The sequence below is a fragment of the Rhinolophus hipposideros genome, assembly GCF_964194185.1.
Source record: "Rhinolophus hipposideros genome assembly, chromosome: 20".
Taxonomy (NCBI): Eukaryota; Metazoa; Chordata; class Mammalia; order Chiroptera; family Rhinolophidae; genus Rhinolophus; species Rhinolophus hipposideros.
In genome coordinates this window covers 31,309,500-31,326,076 of record NC_138066.1, presented here as the reverse complement: position 1 = coordinate 31,326,076, position 16,577 = coordinate 31,309,500, and the positions used below count along the sequence as shown (strand labels likewise).

General features: G+C 41.8%; 1 protein-coding gene across 1 annotated transcript; it reads right to left on the bottom strand.

The window, feature by feature from the left end:
* Positions 1-274: 274 nt before the first annotated feature.
* TOB1 (transducer of ERBB2, 1) lies at positions 275-4,371 on the bottom strand. The gene is made up of 2 exons (XM_081029042.1): positions 4,093-4,371; positions 275-2,019 (listed from the first exon to the last, which is right to left on the bottom strand). Exon 2 carries the CDS (start codon positions 1,657-1,659, stop codon positions 1,036-1,038), a length of 624 nt encoding a protein of 207 aa, XP_080885168.1. The 5' UTR covers positions 1,660-2,019; positions 4,093-4,371; the 3' UTR covers positions 275-1,035.
* Positions 4,372-16,577: the final 12,206 nt, after the last annotated feature.

Below are 16,577 nucleotides of genomic sequence, written 5' to 3'. Positions count from 1 at the left end.
GCCTTAGAATACCATCCCTATCCCGGGGAGACACGTGAACTGGGAGTTGCTAAAAAAAAAAAAAATAAAGCTGTCCCAAGCAATGGTCAGGCTGTGGAGTGTTGATAGGACAGCTTTTTATGTGGTAAATACTACCTGGTATACCAGCAGAGCAACTGCTTTCCATTATTCCTTGTGATTCAATGAGTCAGACCTTTCTGCATCATTAGCATTTACAACATAACTGCAGAGGTAGATCTTTGGCAAAGGCTTAAAAACAAAGATCACAAAAAGCTTTTTTAATTTTAAAGAATTTTAATACAAACTTAATATAAACTATTTCAGTCCCTCTTAACATATAAGACACTGACTCAAAATACTTTTATACCGTTTTTTCAAGTATTGCACAATATAGGTACAAAATTAATATTTACGATTACATTTTCTTCCATAATATATAGCAAAAATCTTTAAACCTTTAACAGAAAATACATTTTTTTTGAAAAAGCAAATATTCATACATTTTAATTCCACCACTAAAGGAATATCCTGTACACAATTTTTAGAATAGTTGATGTCTTTAAGATGGGTATCTTACAATTTCAGTAAAAAAAATACAACATGAAGCTGCTGCTGTCACAGACCACTGTAGTAAAAAGATATAAATGCGATACCATGTCGTAGAAACTATATATATCCTCTGATATTTTACAAACTTTGTACTAAATTAAATTATACAATTAGAAAAGACCAATAAACCCACTTATTAGTGCCAATTTTTTATAAAAAAAAAAAAAAACAAAATCAGCCATGTCCTTGCTATATCTTAAATACTGTAAGAGGCCATATCTGAGAGTATACTTTAAAATATACAGTCAGTATAAAATAACTTTGTGCTTGGTTGGCAAATGAAAAATGATGCATGTTTTATTTTTGTAACCAAGCTTGAATGTATCCTTACTATAAGCTTAAAAAAAAAAAAAAAATCTCAAGGAGGTGAAAAAAATCCCCCTTGGGCCCGAGCATTTTAACTTGTACGATACATTTTTTCTTTTTTCAGTTAGCCATAACAGGCTGGAATTGCTGGTTAGAATACTGCATGTTATTTAAACTAAAATTCAAGCCATCTACAAAAGACTTCTCGTTGAGGCCCCCATAGGCCGCAAACACATCAAAGGCATTACTGTACTGGAGAGGACTGAGGTTAAGGGGGCTGTCACCTGGGAACATTCCACTGGTACTACTACCTTGACCCTGCATATTAGGAAAAATAAATTCCTTGGCATTAGGAGAAAGAGCAGAGGTTTTCTGCTGTTGCTGCTGCTGTGGTGGTGGCGGTGGCGGCGGCTGGGATGGCTGCTGCTGTTGCTGTTGCTGCGGCTGCTGCTGGCTGCCCAGGCCGAGCCCATACAGACAGTGCATTGAGGAAGAGATGGCTTTCTGCTTCAAGAGGTCATTCACATTCAAGCCGAGGTTGATAGGAGAAGTACGTGCAACCTTGTTGCTGCGGCCACTATTCTTCATTTTGGTAGAGCCGAACTTGGTGGCAGCAAAAGTGGCAGTGGTAAAGGTTAAAGGCTGAGTGGACCGGGGCATGAAGGTAGGGCTTACAGCAGCAGAGTGACCAAAGGGAGGTGATGGAGAGCTGGACACGGAGGAGGCTGGGTCACTTATGGGCATAAAAACCTGGGCCTCTGGGTTAAAGCTGTTTTTGATCTCTTTATCCAAGTCACATCCATTTTCATTATTATCATCCACATAAAGCACCTTCACTGGTCCCTTTTCACCAATTTGGTAGGAAACCTCAAATGGGTCGATCCAAACACTAAGATCCTGTGGCAGATTGCCTCGAACATCGTCAATGTCCAAACCACTCTCTTTGGATGCTTGTTCAATTACTGGGTCCACTTTCTCCCCTATGTGTATACATCTAAACCCTGATCCTTTGTATGGCTTTTCAGGATACCAGTGCCCTTCATATTTCTTCTTAAGAAGTCTTTCAAGCTCTTCACCAAAAATGTTGACACGTCTCCTGGGAAGCTTATTGTACAAATATGAAATAATAAAATTTAGTGCTACTTGGATTTCAAGCTGCATAGCTGCTACGCCACAAAGTTAGATTTGTGTTTCAACTCCCCCCACGCGCACACACACACCCAAAAAAGTGTTCAGTTTGTGGCAGAGTAACAAATTTTCATTCAAAGTGCTGGTATTAGTAGATTATCCTTCACCTTGAGTGGTCTTGTTCCTTAAAGAAAAAACAAAACAAAAAGCAAACATATACAAATAAGATAAAGGTAAGTCCCACAGAGCTTTTTTTAACCCCAGAATAATTTCACTTTCGAAAAAGTCAAACAGGCTAGAAAGTCTGAAAAATATTATCAGCACAAAATAAAGGAACATACAATCAAAAATTGTTTATTCAAGTTCAAAATCTCATTGGAAAACAAGATTTACAGTTAAAACAATTATTCTTCACCCTATTATTTGTGTTTCTGAAGAGTTCCAAGAAGAAAAATAACTCCAGAATATGCAGTGTATTCCTTCTTTCCCCCCTCAATTCTCACAAGAACATTTGCTGAAAACTATACTCAGCATACCCACCCACCCACCTCTACACATATATATGCCCGTTTTAGAAATTGGTCATATTCCTGTTTACCAATTTAGAAGTGAATTCTGTACTTCAGTTCATTTTGGACATACTGTACTGCTTAAATCTGCTTTATTGTTAAAACATTTGGCAATTGGAGAAGTTAGGAAGATTATTTTAATTTCCAAAGGAAGATTATTTTAATGTCCAAAGTATATTAGGCTAAAATGAAAGGCACTAAGTACTAAATGATTTGCCATACTGGTGAATGATAATTAGGAACCAAATTATCCTATACAGTTGAGGTCTTAAATATACCGAGGGTACACGATCGAGCTGCTTTGTGCTTTTACGTTTCAATGTGTATTTTTCTAAAACCTGAAAATACCTCTTCAGCAGCCAAGTATAAACAAAAGCCACAATTCATTTCAAATTCTACCGATTACTCTCTTCAATGGGCAGGGTTTCTGAGTTTTATTCTGATTTTCAAAGCCGCCTCCCTCCCTCCCGATAAGAGAACTGCCCGCGAGTCCCGTACGATAAGGTCGACCTTTAAACGTTTGCTGGGTCAGCACTGGGTGGGGATAAGAAAAGATCAAGGGCAAACAGAAGATATTTGCGAAGGAGATCTATTTGTCCACTTTAAGGTTCACTTAAAAGGACATTTAAAAATCAAGCTGGCATGCATCCATCTGGGCCATGTTCCATATTTGTGGTGACAAAGGGAAAAGACTCCCTTGGCTGCCCCCAAACTACACACACTTTCCACGCCCAAAGCCTGAGAGCCGGCGAAGGCGGCCGGTTAACCCGAATTGCTGTAAGGTGCAGGCGGGGGGAAGAGCAGGCTGCGCGGAAGGTAGTTGCAAAGGAACGCCTTAAGACACGAGTGGGGAGAATTACATAAACAGCCAGTCGGGTCTCATTAGATTTCTGCTCACAGCTCTCGGAGACCGAGCGCAAGGGAACAGCAGCAGCGGCAGCAAAGGCAGGAGGAGGAGGACGGGGAGGAGGAGGAAGAGAGCACAAGTCTCCTCCGGGAGGAGGGGGAGCAGGAAGAGGCAGGCCCCGAGAAATGGCCGCGACCCCTCGGGGCCCGGCTCCGCGCAGGTCGGGGCGCCGGCCTCCCGGGTCAGCCGCTCCCTCCCCCCGCCGTAACCCGACCCGCCGCTCCCCGCCCCCCGCCCCGAGGCTCCTGGGACCCGGCCAGAGCCGGGGGAGCTCCGGCTCCCCAGCCCCACGGACTCCGCGCGGCCCTCCAGCTCGCCGCTCCTCCCGGGACTCCCAACTCCCGATCCCCGATCGCTCGCCCCGGGCCGCCCTGCCCCCGTCAGCCGGGCCGAGCCAGACGCGCCGGCCGGCCCCGCCTCCGGCTCCCGGGCGCGCCGGGGCCCCTCGGAGCTACCCCGGGCCGGGCGTCAGGGGCCGCCACGCCGCCGCCCCTGAGCCCCCGAGGGCCGGAGTCTCGACGCGGCTGCATCCCCTGCGCCTTCCGACCCCGCCCGCTGCCCCCAGATACTCACGGGCTTCGGGGCTGCTTCCACCACAGACCCGGCCGCCGGGTGGGGGACAAGGGGTAGCAGGGCGGGGGCACAGGAGGCTCGGCAGCGGCGAGCGGGCTGGATGCACGACGACACGGCCAGGCGGAGGACGGCGGCCTCGGCGCTAGCCTCAGGGGCTCGCCCTTCGGACTCGGGGTGGCCGGGACAGGTCAGGCGAGCGCGCTCACTTCTCTCCACAGCCCGGTGCCCGGCCCAGCGTCCTCGTAGCGCAACCCCTCCACGCCGGGCCAGAGCTTCGCTCCTTCTGCCGCGGCGCGCGCCCCGCCTCTCGTTTTATACCCTCATCCCCGCCCCCACCCCCCTCCCGTAGGGGTGCGCGCGCGCCCATTCGCGTCACACAGTTCTGGGCGGTGTGACCACTCCCCGCCCTCCCTCCCGTCCGCCAGCCCCTCGCCGGCTGGCTGCGTTCCTGCCCAGCCCCCCGACACCATTGGCCAAGTCCCGCCTGCCCAGGTCCTGACGGGAGGCGGAGGGCCGGGTGAGCGAGACCACACCCCTTGGGCTCCAGGATAGCCAATGAACCGACGAACTGGGGTCGCTAGGGGCGGAATTAAGGGAGTAGTTGGAAAGCGATTGGGAGAGAGACGTGCCAGTAAGGGTGACAGGTGGGGTGGGGCGGCTGACGCTCGGTTTAGGCTGACAGCGCCAGGGAGAAGGGGGGAGGGGAGCGAAGCAGGTGGCGAAGCCGCGGGGGAGAACCGGGAAGAGAGACCAAGTCCTCGAGAGAGAGAGGAGAGTTTACAGAAAGTGCCTTATCCGAGTGGGATTGTGGCCGAGGAAACTCCCGGTCGTGAATGAGCTACCAAATCGGCCTCCGGTGCACCCAGGAGAGCCTAGAGAAAGGACGAACTGTGACAGGGACTCGTGCGCCGGATTAATTGAATATTAATTACCTCAGGGGCCTAGGCCAACTGCCATCCAGTGAGTGGCAACTACAGAACCCAAAACTGCCGTGTCAGGCTGGGGGTGGGGAAGGGAGACCACCTGGCCACACCTCCCGCCCAGGTGACAGTTTAACTGCCTCCGCATCTCACTTAAGACCTTCCGTGCGACCCGGCGGCAACTCAGACGTCGGGGTGGCGTGAGACCGTAAGAAGAATGACCTTTTATTCCCAATGTCCCAACTCAGGCCCCCGCGCCGAATTGTGAATGTATCTAAGTACATACACGTATATGTGTGCGTGTATTGCAAGTGCCTTCTATCACATAAATACAGTGAACACGGTGCCTTCCAGTAATGGGCGTTTAAGATAAATTTCGGTTGAAATATGTCTGGGCAAATAAGGAGCTAGAACAGAGAAGGACTCACGAGGGGCGGATCAGCGCCCCCTTTCACAACCTGCCGCAGAGAAACGCACCAAGTTAACATTGGGAGCGGAACCCAGCGTCCCTCTCCGCTAAAAATATTACTCAGAGGTAGCAACGACGCCTGATTGGCCACGCTTCTCCCTCAGCCACCACTGATTGGCTGTCTGGTATCCTGGAGACCGACGTCAAACTCGCCCTGGGAAACGAGGAAAGTCTAGGGGGAGGGCCGCGTGGGGGCAGAAGGCAGGGGAGCAATGAATGAAACACCCGTCTCCCAGCCCTCCCCAGGCCCCTTTCCTTGCACTCCAGGAGCAATTCCAGGAAAAGTAGCAGCTGGGGCGCCGCCTTCCCCTCAGAACCGTGGGGCCTGCTTTCTCAGTCTACTACAAGGAAGTTAAACTGCAACTCACCGAGTAGTGGGGAGTCCGCGGAGCCGGCTGCGTGTAGACCAGCTTGGGCACAAAACCGCTTTACCTTTTAGGCCTCGAGGCTTTGCGCTTTGTGGACGCAAAATCTGGTTGTTCCCTTTTCCTCCGCCCTGACTCTAGTGCCCTGCTGCCATCCTTTCTCCCCTTTTAGAAGGAACCAAATTGAAAAGGGCTATTTCTGAAGTCCCAGGGTGTGTGCGAGGAGCAGGGAAGACGGGTGTGTGGAATGAGCGGAGGGTGGGAGCGGTCAGGTGACCGGCTTCATGTTTATTGTACAGATTCCTAAAACTCAGGCCGCGTGTTTTTTTTTTAAGAACATAGAAGTTTCACCCAATGACTCTTTTAAATTCTGATTATTTTTCGTGTTTGGGTTTTTGTGTTTTTTTTTTTTTTTTTTTTTTTTTTTTAGTTGTAAGGAAGAACGAGTGGGATTTGACTGTGCAAGTATGGAAGCATTTTAAATGAAAACGCCCCTTTCTTTGCATCAAAGAATTGTTCAGTGTTTCCTTTTTTGGCTCATTGGTATTTTCTTGTTGTTGTTTTCTGTGATGAACATTAACTCCTTTTGGTATTAAAAAAGTGAGGTATTTTTAATTTTATAAGTAGTGGAGCACAGACATCGCAAGAAACTAGGTAGGATATTTTAGGAATAGCGTACCAAGAGAACCACTTGATTTTTCATGTGCTCTCGAGCATAATTTCTCTTACCATTAGGCAAATAACATTACTGTACGAAATATCCAGAATTCCAGGACCATGTGTTGGGCCATGTGTCTTGATTTGTAATTTGGAAAATGTATCACTATAATTAGAGAAGCATATTAGGCTTGGCTGAAATTAAAATGTCTAACTAAAGATAGATGAATTGTAATTTTGTCAAGCTTATCTATACTTTTCAAAAATTCTCTAACGGGAAGGCACAAATTCTCTTTTCTGAATGCCCCCTGGGATCTATAATCCCAGTTTTAAAATTTGAGAGCAGCCGTCTGATAGTGATTAAATAAGTGGCAGGAAATAGAATTTTTAAATCAGAAATTTAGATGTCAAAAATGTATGACTTATTGCTGCTCAGCCTCAGGGTATGAGAGAGCCCAAACCAAATATAAATATAAACACACACACACACACACACACACACGCACACACACAGAGTCCATGGCATACTGGAGAAAGGACTAAAGAGCAAATATTGGGAGATCTGAATTTCACCTATTTCGGGTGAAATTCTCTCATCTATTAAAAAGAGTTGGATTAAAAAATCTCTAACATCCTTTCAATTAAAAAAATTCCACATTTAAAACTCAGTGTCCTTAAAGTAAATAATATAGTGTTTTGTTTTGTTTTTTCAAATATAGATTACAAATAAAAGAAAAACCAAATTCATAGCCTTCCAGCACGGCCAGTCACAGGTATACATTTCGCTTTATCCAAGTCTTGCACTTTAAAGGACCCCTCACATGGGTTATTACTATTTAATATTTACTTTGGCATTCCACAGGTTTATGGATATTAGGCCTCAGGCAGGATAAAAAACAACACATATTCCTCTCTCTGGGCAAGTGATAGTCACTGGAAGTCATAGCTGTTGCCTTTCACATCTTTGCATTCCACACAATTCCTAGAGCAGTGCCTTACACTAGAAGTAATGATTGTTTTGGTAAACGAATAAGTTCCAGTATCATTGGAAATTACAGTTCTTGTAAGTGCCCTGAATTATTACCTCATTCACACATAAAAACACACATACAGCACACCTCGATTTCTGAGAGAGATATATCCTAAACTTTCTTATTCTCATTCTGTTTCCTAATAAACCGAGACAGGATTACAAGGGAATCACCAGCACATGATGTGTATTTACTAAGGATTATTTAATTTCTAGGGAATCAACGATTGACCTTTATTTGAAATTAAGCACTATCCAAATGCAACGTTGTTCTTATCATTATTGTTATTTATTTTAGACAGTCATACAACATAAACTATAGCATGCACATTTTAAATATTGTTAATAAGGGATGATTGCAAACTAATCATTGAGTTATTAAAAACCAAGTAAACCAGTTCTTTCCTAAACATTTCTCAAAGGAAGGCACATATGACTGCGTAAACCTCAATGTAGTTTCCTGTTGCTCCCCATATGGGATAGTAGAGCAGGGCCATATATTCTCCAATAGAGATAGAAACAGAGACTTTGTAATTAAAAGATAACTAGATACATTAAATACCCCATTTATCTTTGGAACAGGCAATTCTACTGAAGCCACTTGGTCTGATAGGAGAATGTCTCCTTATAACTTGCTTGCTCCCTATTGTCTTGATGAATAAAAATCTAAACCAAATCTTAAAATGTCTTTTCCTTAGCCAAGGATGAAGATTTTGATCTCAGCCAAAGGTTACAGTTTCAGATTCTAGGAGTGATACAGTGTTCACAACATTCTAAGTACAAGGAACATTAAAGTCTCTGTGAGTTAATATTAGAGTGCTTTAAATATATGAATTCTAGATTTCATCCATTGCACATTCTGTTAAGGAAAATAGAAAGGGCTCTATTGTAATGATATATAAATTTAAAGCATAAATTGCATCTGTTATTATGAAACTCTTTACTAAAATAGAATTACAGTATATAAAAAAATTCTATTTTATAAAATAGATACACAGTCCTGCAATACTTGAGATATATATATATATGTATATATATATATATATATATATATATATATATATATATATATGTGGAAAGAGAGAGAACACATATAATAGAGAGATAGATATACAGAGATAGACATGGAGATATAGAGATATAGAAATAGATATATGCCAATTATAGCAGATACCGTTGCTGGCTCACCCATTTTCCAAGCTCCATCCCTTTCCCCTTGTCTTTGTGACTGAAGAGCCTATAAGAGCTAAATGCATATTTTTCCCTGCTTTCATTGGTTAGATGTGGCATTGTGATACTGTTCTGCCAATGAGACATAAACAGAAGTCAGCTGGGATGGTTTCTGAGCAAACTTTGCTTTTCTTATCAAAGGAGCTTGCTCTGGGTACTCCTGCTGCGTAACAAACTATCCAAAACTTAGTGGCATAAAACACCCATTTTATTATGCTCTTGGATCCTGTAGGCCAGGAATTCAGACAGGGCACAGGCAGATGGATGGCTTATCTTTGCTCTACAATGACTGGAGCTTACGCTGGGAAAACTCAACACTTAAGAATCATCTGGAGCAGGTTTGTCTAGTAGAACTTTCTTCAATGATGAAAACATGCTATATCTGTGCTGTCCAATATGATAGCCACTAGCTGTACATGGCTATTGAGCATTTGACATATGGCCAGTGTAAATGAGGAACTGAAGTGTTTATTTTATTGAGTTTTAATGAAATGTAAATTTAAATAATCACATGTGGCCAGCGGCTTGTGAATTAGGCAGCATGGATCTGGAGGCTTCTTCAGTTACATGTTTAGTATCTGGGCTAGGATGAACCAAAGGCTGGGTTCAGTTGGCACTGTCAATTGGAGCATATACACATGACCTCTGAACTCTCCCTTGGCTTGGCCTTCTCGCAGCGCGGCAGCTGATTCTGAGAGGAAGCGTCCCAAGAAGGAGTTTCTGGAAAGAGAACATTCTAAGAGACCCACATCTGTCCTTTTATGACCCAGTTTCAGAAGTTACAATGTACCACTTTCACCAAACTCTACTGGTCAAAGTAATCATAAGCCTGCCTAGATTCAAGAGGAAAGTGCCTAGACCCCCACCTCTCAAAGGAGGAATGTCAAGGAATTTGGAATCATTTTTTAAAATCGCCACTGGAACACTTCCATTTTTTTCCTGCCTTAACATGGATCTGTTGGCAGGAGCTGCAGCAGCCGTCTTATAACCATAAAGAGAACGCAAGATAATCACAGAGATAAGGGCTCTGACCAAAAGTAGTAACTGTCTAGGTCTAGCCTACTTTCTAAACCACATGAAGTGCTCCATGACTTACAGCTAAACATAATCGCAGCAGAAACACCAATTTACATCTTTTAAGGGAAACTGAACTTGATGCTTAAGAAAACAAAATAAGTTTTTTCTAGTCTAAAATATCAAGGCTTCTTTCTCATTACAAAACCTGGAAATGCTCCTTGTACAAAATTTGGAAAACAGAAATAAAGAAGAAAATAGCAACATCTTTAATCTCCCCACACAGTGATGACCATTGTAAGCATCTGCTCCTTTTCTTTCTGAATGAATTTCTACTGTAGTTGCAGTTTTGTATCCCACAGTCCACTTACCGCGTGCTTCCCCGAAAATAAGACCTAGCCGGACAATCAGCTCTAATGTGTCTTTAGGAGCAAAAATTAATATAAGACCCGGTATTATACTATATTATATTGTATTGTATTGTATTGTATTGTATTGTATTGTATTGTATTATATTACATTACATTACATTACATTACATTACATTACATTATATTATATTATATTATATTATATTATATACCTGGTCTTATAGTAAAATAAGACCGGGTCTTATGTTAATTTTTGCTCCAAAAGACGCATTAGAGCTGATTGTCTGGCTAGGTCTTATTTTCGGGGAAACACGGTAGCGTCACATGGTCCCTCTTTTCCCTGACACTATACATTATCATAAGCATCATTTTTAATGACTGCATTCTATGATTTAGGATAATTTATCTAGTCTTTGCTTAGCATGTAGGCTGTTGAGAAGTTTTCTGTATTAAAAACAATTATATTTAACAAACATTTTTACATGTAAGTCTTTAACTACATCTCTGATTATTTCCTTGGGATAGTTCCAGAAGTGAATTTACCAAGTCAAAGAGAGGGGATATTTTTTTAAAAGCTCTTAATACTCATATGTAATGACAATCCAGTTTACAGTAAGATTGTACTATTTTACACTCCCAGTGTATAATCATGTCTGTCTCACTACATCCCAGCCAGCATTAGCCACAAAGAATTTTTCCTATTCTTGGCTAATTTGATAAGGAAAATTTTAGACATCTCTTTGTTGTTTTTATTTGCATTTCTTTCATTATATGTAGGATGAACATGTCTTCACACATTTATCAGCTCCTTGAATTTACTTTCAATGAATTTTCTATCCACACCTTTTCTCCACATTTCTATAAGAGGTCTTAGGGGTTTTCTCATCAATTTGTGTGGGCATCTTGCCGTTTGTGTACCAACTATGTGGATGGACATGATTCTGATCTCAAATTTCACTCTAGAATGTGCTCAAATATATATATATATATATATATACACACACACACATTTATATATATAAATGTATATATATATATATTTGCCCAAACATTTTAAACGTGTGATTTTGATGCCTAAAACCTTGATTTCTGATCTATTTAACTTTTATCAATGAATTCTTACAAAAAGAAAAAGTCAAAACAAAACAGTTCTAATGATCTTAACTCAGTCCTCTTTCTCCTTGATCTTCCTGTCACATTTCACAGTTTGCTGGTAACTACTTGAAACTTTGTCTTTCGACTTTGATTGTTCTTGCATATACGTAGGATATACCCAATGTGGCTCCCACTTCCTAGCTATGTCAGCTGTAGTTGAGCATAGAACAATTATACACTTGATATTAGAGGCTTTGTGTTTCAGTCCTGCTGTGCCAGATATTAGCTGGGTATGGCTGCGTTGAGTCTCAGGCCTCATGTTATAATAACCCTCTGAGCTGTGTGAGAATCAAGTGGGACAAGGCCTGTGAAAATGCTTTGTGAACTGTAAAACCTACATAAATGTTTATGTTTTCTTCCTTCCTACCTCCTCCTCCTTTCCTTCCCTCTTCTTCCTGCCTTTCCTCTCCCCTCCTTTCCTTCTTTCCGTCTTAGATCTAATGGACATTTCATTCAACTCAAGTAAGAAAATATGTGAAATGGCTTTTACACTATAAACAAGCATTATTAACACTCTCTTCTCTCATATGCAGTGTCCCTGACTCTGTGATTCCCGCTTTCAAAATGTCTCAGAATCTCACACCCTGGTGTTTTAGATTGTTATTTAATCCTTAGGTTACCTAACTTCCCATGTATTTATGACCTGTCTTCTACGTTTGATTGATTCCAAGCCTTTTTCGGGCCGGGACCACGTTTTACACTTTTGTCTATTTTTGCACGTGAGCTCCGTAGAGCCTTGCAGTCAATCAATATTGACTGAATGATGACTTTGCTCTGTGGTTGCCTAATGCAATAAAAGAACACAGAAATTTGAGAAAGGGTAATGGTTCAGAGTGGCTGGTGCATAGGCTCAGAAGGTGAGGCTCTCGAGAGGCGGCTGGGGAGGCAGAAGTCAGATTACGGAGAGCCTTGGGTTAGAAAACTGGGAATTTGGTTTCTCATGGGTGGGAAAATGTTGAGTGATTTTTCAGCAGGGAAATGAATTGGAATTCTTTTTGGAACATGTTTTATTTAGCTCTGAACCCTAGAGACCAGTACAGTGCTTAGCACACAGGAATTGCCCTGTTGCTGTGTGTTCAATTGCTTTTATCACTCAACAGAGTATTCTTCATTTTTGTGGTTATTCTGAAGATGAAATACTTTGGTGTGTGTATTTTTTTAGGGTGGAAACAGACCTTGCCTGTGGACCAGTACTTCTACCCACCTTGGAAAAAATAAAAGTAAACAATTCTTGGTAGGGTGTAAGCCAGAAGCTTTGGTTTCTGGAGAACCTAAAAACGTTCTGCAGAAAATTCTACTGGGGCTCCAGGATGATTGGCTTCTCCTACTTCTAGCTTTTCTGCCTGTGCCGGGTATTTGTTGTTACCTTAGACAATATCCATTCCCCTTTCCTGCAGCAACAGTCCTGATTTTTGTTTGAGCACCCATCTCCTCCCGTCCTCCATCCATGTGCTTCCTTTGGGACCCAATATCTAGGTTGAAGACAACAACAATGTGGCATTCTTCTGGCCACCGTGATGGGTTCAGACACGGTCACTGACCTAATTAAGTTTAGCAGAGCCAATAACTCTCAATTCTGGGACTTCTGTTTGCGATATTGGAGATTAGGACGCTTTCCTATGCAATATGAACCTGGAAGCATCCATTGTTGAGGCTCCTGGGGCCATCTTAGTAGCATGGGGAAAGAGCCCGAGGCAGCTAACACAGACAAAACACAGGGGAAACCTGGAGCCCCTGCATCACCTCTACCTGGACTTCTCAGCTACAGGATGTCTAAGTATGGGTCCCCAAAAGAGCAGAGCCTGAGCAAAGGGCTCTGTGCTACCACTATAGTAGGAAGTGAAATCCCAGGGGGCAGGAGTGAGGGACAAAGGCAATACAACAGCAAAGGAGGGAGAACCAATCCAATTTTGCATACCGATGGCTGCCGCCAAGTTTGATCCCATGGGCCAGTCCTCTAAGAAGTATATAAACTGCATCACAGGACAGTCCATCTGAGAAAAGAAAGAGCAAAGAATTTGTCAACTGGTTCCCATCTCATATGAGTGGTCCTTTGAGTCATATCATAAGAGGTTAACTCTCCCACACTTGCAGGTTTGGGATATTGGAAGCCAAGTAGGATCCTGCACCTCAGGTCAGCTGGGATGGTCCCAAGGCAGGAGGCAAGAGACACAGCTTGAGGCGAGGAGCCGAATAATTGTGCCCATGTGAAGTTAGTTGCAGCTTGTGCAGATCTGGTCACAGCGGTGGCAGCTGGAAAAAGAGAAGCTGAGGCCAAGAGAACCTGAAGTAGTGCCTAACAGGTATCAGATACTCATGAGCTAATAATAAGTTCCTTTTGGGCTCAAGTCAGTTGGGGTGAGGTTTCTACATGGGCAATCTTGTGTCTGCAACCTCCATAACCCGACTCCCTGGACTGAGGGCAGCACTCACTGTCTGGGCCATTCATTTTGGCATGAAAGTGTGTGCTGCCTTTTTCATTGCACTATACTGCATTGGTGTATGTCCTGTCTCTCCAAGAGATTTGCATTGCCATGAGAACAGGGCAGTAGCTTCTGTGCTGTTCACAGAATGCTTAATAAATACAGTTGTCCCTCAGTATCCGCGGGGGATTGGTTACAGCACCCCCTTCAGATACCAAAATCCCTGGATGCTCAAGTCCCTTATATAATATCATCTAGTATTTGCTATCCTCCTGTATGCTTTAAACCATCTGTAGATTGCTTTCAATACCTAGTACAATGTTAGTGCTATGTAAATAGTTATACTGTACTGTTTAGGGAATGATGACAAGGAAGTCTGTCAAGTGTTCCGTACAGACACAACCATGTGTAGTCCTAACTACTTAGTAAATGTCAGCAACAACGTAACATTTTTTTTTCCCAAATATTTTTGATCTGTGGTTGGTTGAACCTGGAAGAGGGAGCCTGCTCCTGAGGAGTGCTGATTGTATTTCACCGAACTGACCTTCCAGATTTCACAAAATTCAGCATTCTGCTATTTGATCATTTGCATCCCAATGTGCTTTTCCCCAATATATGCTGGTTTTCTAACTGGTCAAATTTTACTGTTTGGGCAGTACTTACACAATAAATCACCAGAGGATTTCACATGCTCAGTGGCATTTGAATCCTAAATTTAAATCGTGGTTCTATTCTCAACACGGTTAATAGGAAAAATGTTAAATGATATGTAGAATAGTTCTAGAAGATTCAATGTTAACCAATATAGGAGCTCCAGAAGTTAAGAATGGAGAAAAACAAACAAACAAACAAAAAGACCAGAAGGAAATAATTGAACTGTAGGGAAAAAAATTGATATAGTAATTCAATAAAAAGTAAAGATTTGGATAATAAACTTGACTTACTGGATATCTGTGTTCTTGTAGGACTTTCCAAGGATAGACACTCTTTTCAAATATCCATGTAATAGTTTAAAATTGCCTGTGTAATATATCACAAAGAAAATTTCCATGAATTTTACAAAGCAGAAACCTTATGATCCAAACTTTCCATAGAATAATAACACTAAAAATTAACAACAAATATAGCAAAAAATCTATTCACTTGCAATTTTAAAGCACTTTTTGAAATAGCTCTTATGTTATTTCAAAACTGAAATGTCATGTAATTTGTAAGTGTCATGTAAATAGGAAATCAAAACTAAAAGATTTCTTTAAAGTAATGACAATATGGACACTGTACAAGTATACAAAATTCTCATAGAATGCAGATAAAGTGATAATTGGAGGAATATTTATTACCTCAAACATATTTACTGGAAAATAAGAAAAACTGAAACTAAGTTATCTAAGCATTCAACTCAGGATTCTAGAAAAAGAGAAGTAAAACAGACCTAAATAAAGTAGAATGTAAGAATTAATAAAGATAAAACTGAAATAGATGAAATGAGAAAACATGAGCTATCTAAAATCAAAAGCTGATGATTGACTAATACAATAGATAAAATTTTTAGAAGTCTGATTAAGGAAAAAAGACTCAAGTTGATAATTTTAGAAATAGGAAGAGAAGATGATTATAGAAACACAGGTTATTAAAGAATCAAAAGAATACGATGTACGGCTGGATTAAATCTGGATTAAATTTACAATCTCATGGAAAACAGAAATTATCTCAATTAACTTAAGAAATAGTATCAAACCTAAATTGACAACAGAAAAGAATTGAGGCCAGGGTGTTTTTGTGGTAAGATTTTATAGGCCCATTCCATGAAGCTGGCATAATGCTGATACCAAGTGGACAAGCACAGAAAAACACCAAAAACAAAAACAAAACAAAACTAAAACTAAAGGCTAAATTTGCTTATAAACATAGATTTTTAAAATCCTAACTGAAATATTAGCAAATTGAATCACTGTATTAAAAGTAATGCAAGGATGTTCAACATTAGAATATTTGTTAATGGAATTCACCACTTTAGTACACCAAAGAGGGAGAAAATTATTTGAATTGATCTCCCTCTCCCTGCAAAAACAAAAGCATTTGGTAAAATGCTTTTTATGATTGGAAAAAAAACAACCCTTCTTTTAAATGAAGTAGAGAAGGAAACATCCTTAACTTGATAAAGTCTCCATCAGAAACCTGTAGCAAGTGTTATACTTAATGGTGAAGTATTAGAAGCATTTTCTTTAAAGCAGGATTGAGATAATCTGAGCCGATACCATTGTTATTATTAAACAAGCCTGGAATACATAGTCATTGTAATAAGATGAGAAAAGGAAATAGGAGCTATATGTCAACACAAGAAGAGACAAAATGGCTTTAATAGATTATATGATTATTATACATAACATCCAAGACCAACCCCTTAAAAATGATGGTGGCTTATCAAAGATAACAAAATGGTAAATTAGAAGATAAACATACCGGCCAGCCCCGTGCCTCAGGTGGTTAGAGCTCCATGCTCCTGACTCCGAAGGTTGCCGGTTCTATTCCCACATGGGCCAGTGGGCTCTCAACCACAAGGTTGCCAGTTCAAGGGATGATGGGCTGCGCCCCCTGCAACTAGCAACTGGCAACTGGACCTGAAGCTGAGCTGTGCCCTCCACAACTAAGATTGAAAGAACAACAACTTGACTTAGAAAAAAGTCCTGGAAGTACACACTGTTACCCAATCAAGTCCTGTTCCCCTTCCCCAATAAAAAAAAAAAAAAAAAAAAAAAAAAAAAATCTTTAGGGCAGGCCCGGTGGCTCAGGCAGTTAAAGCTCCATGCTCCTAACTCCGAAGGCTGCCGGTTCGATTCCCACATGGGCC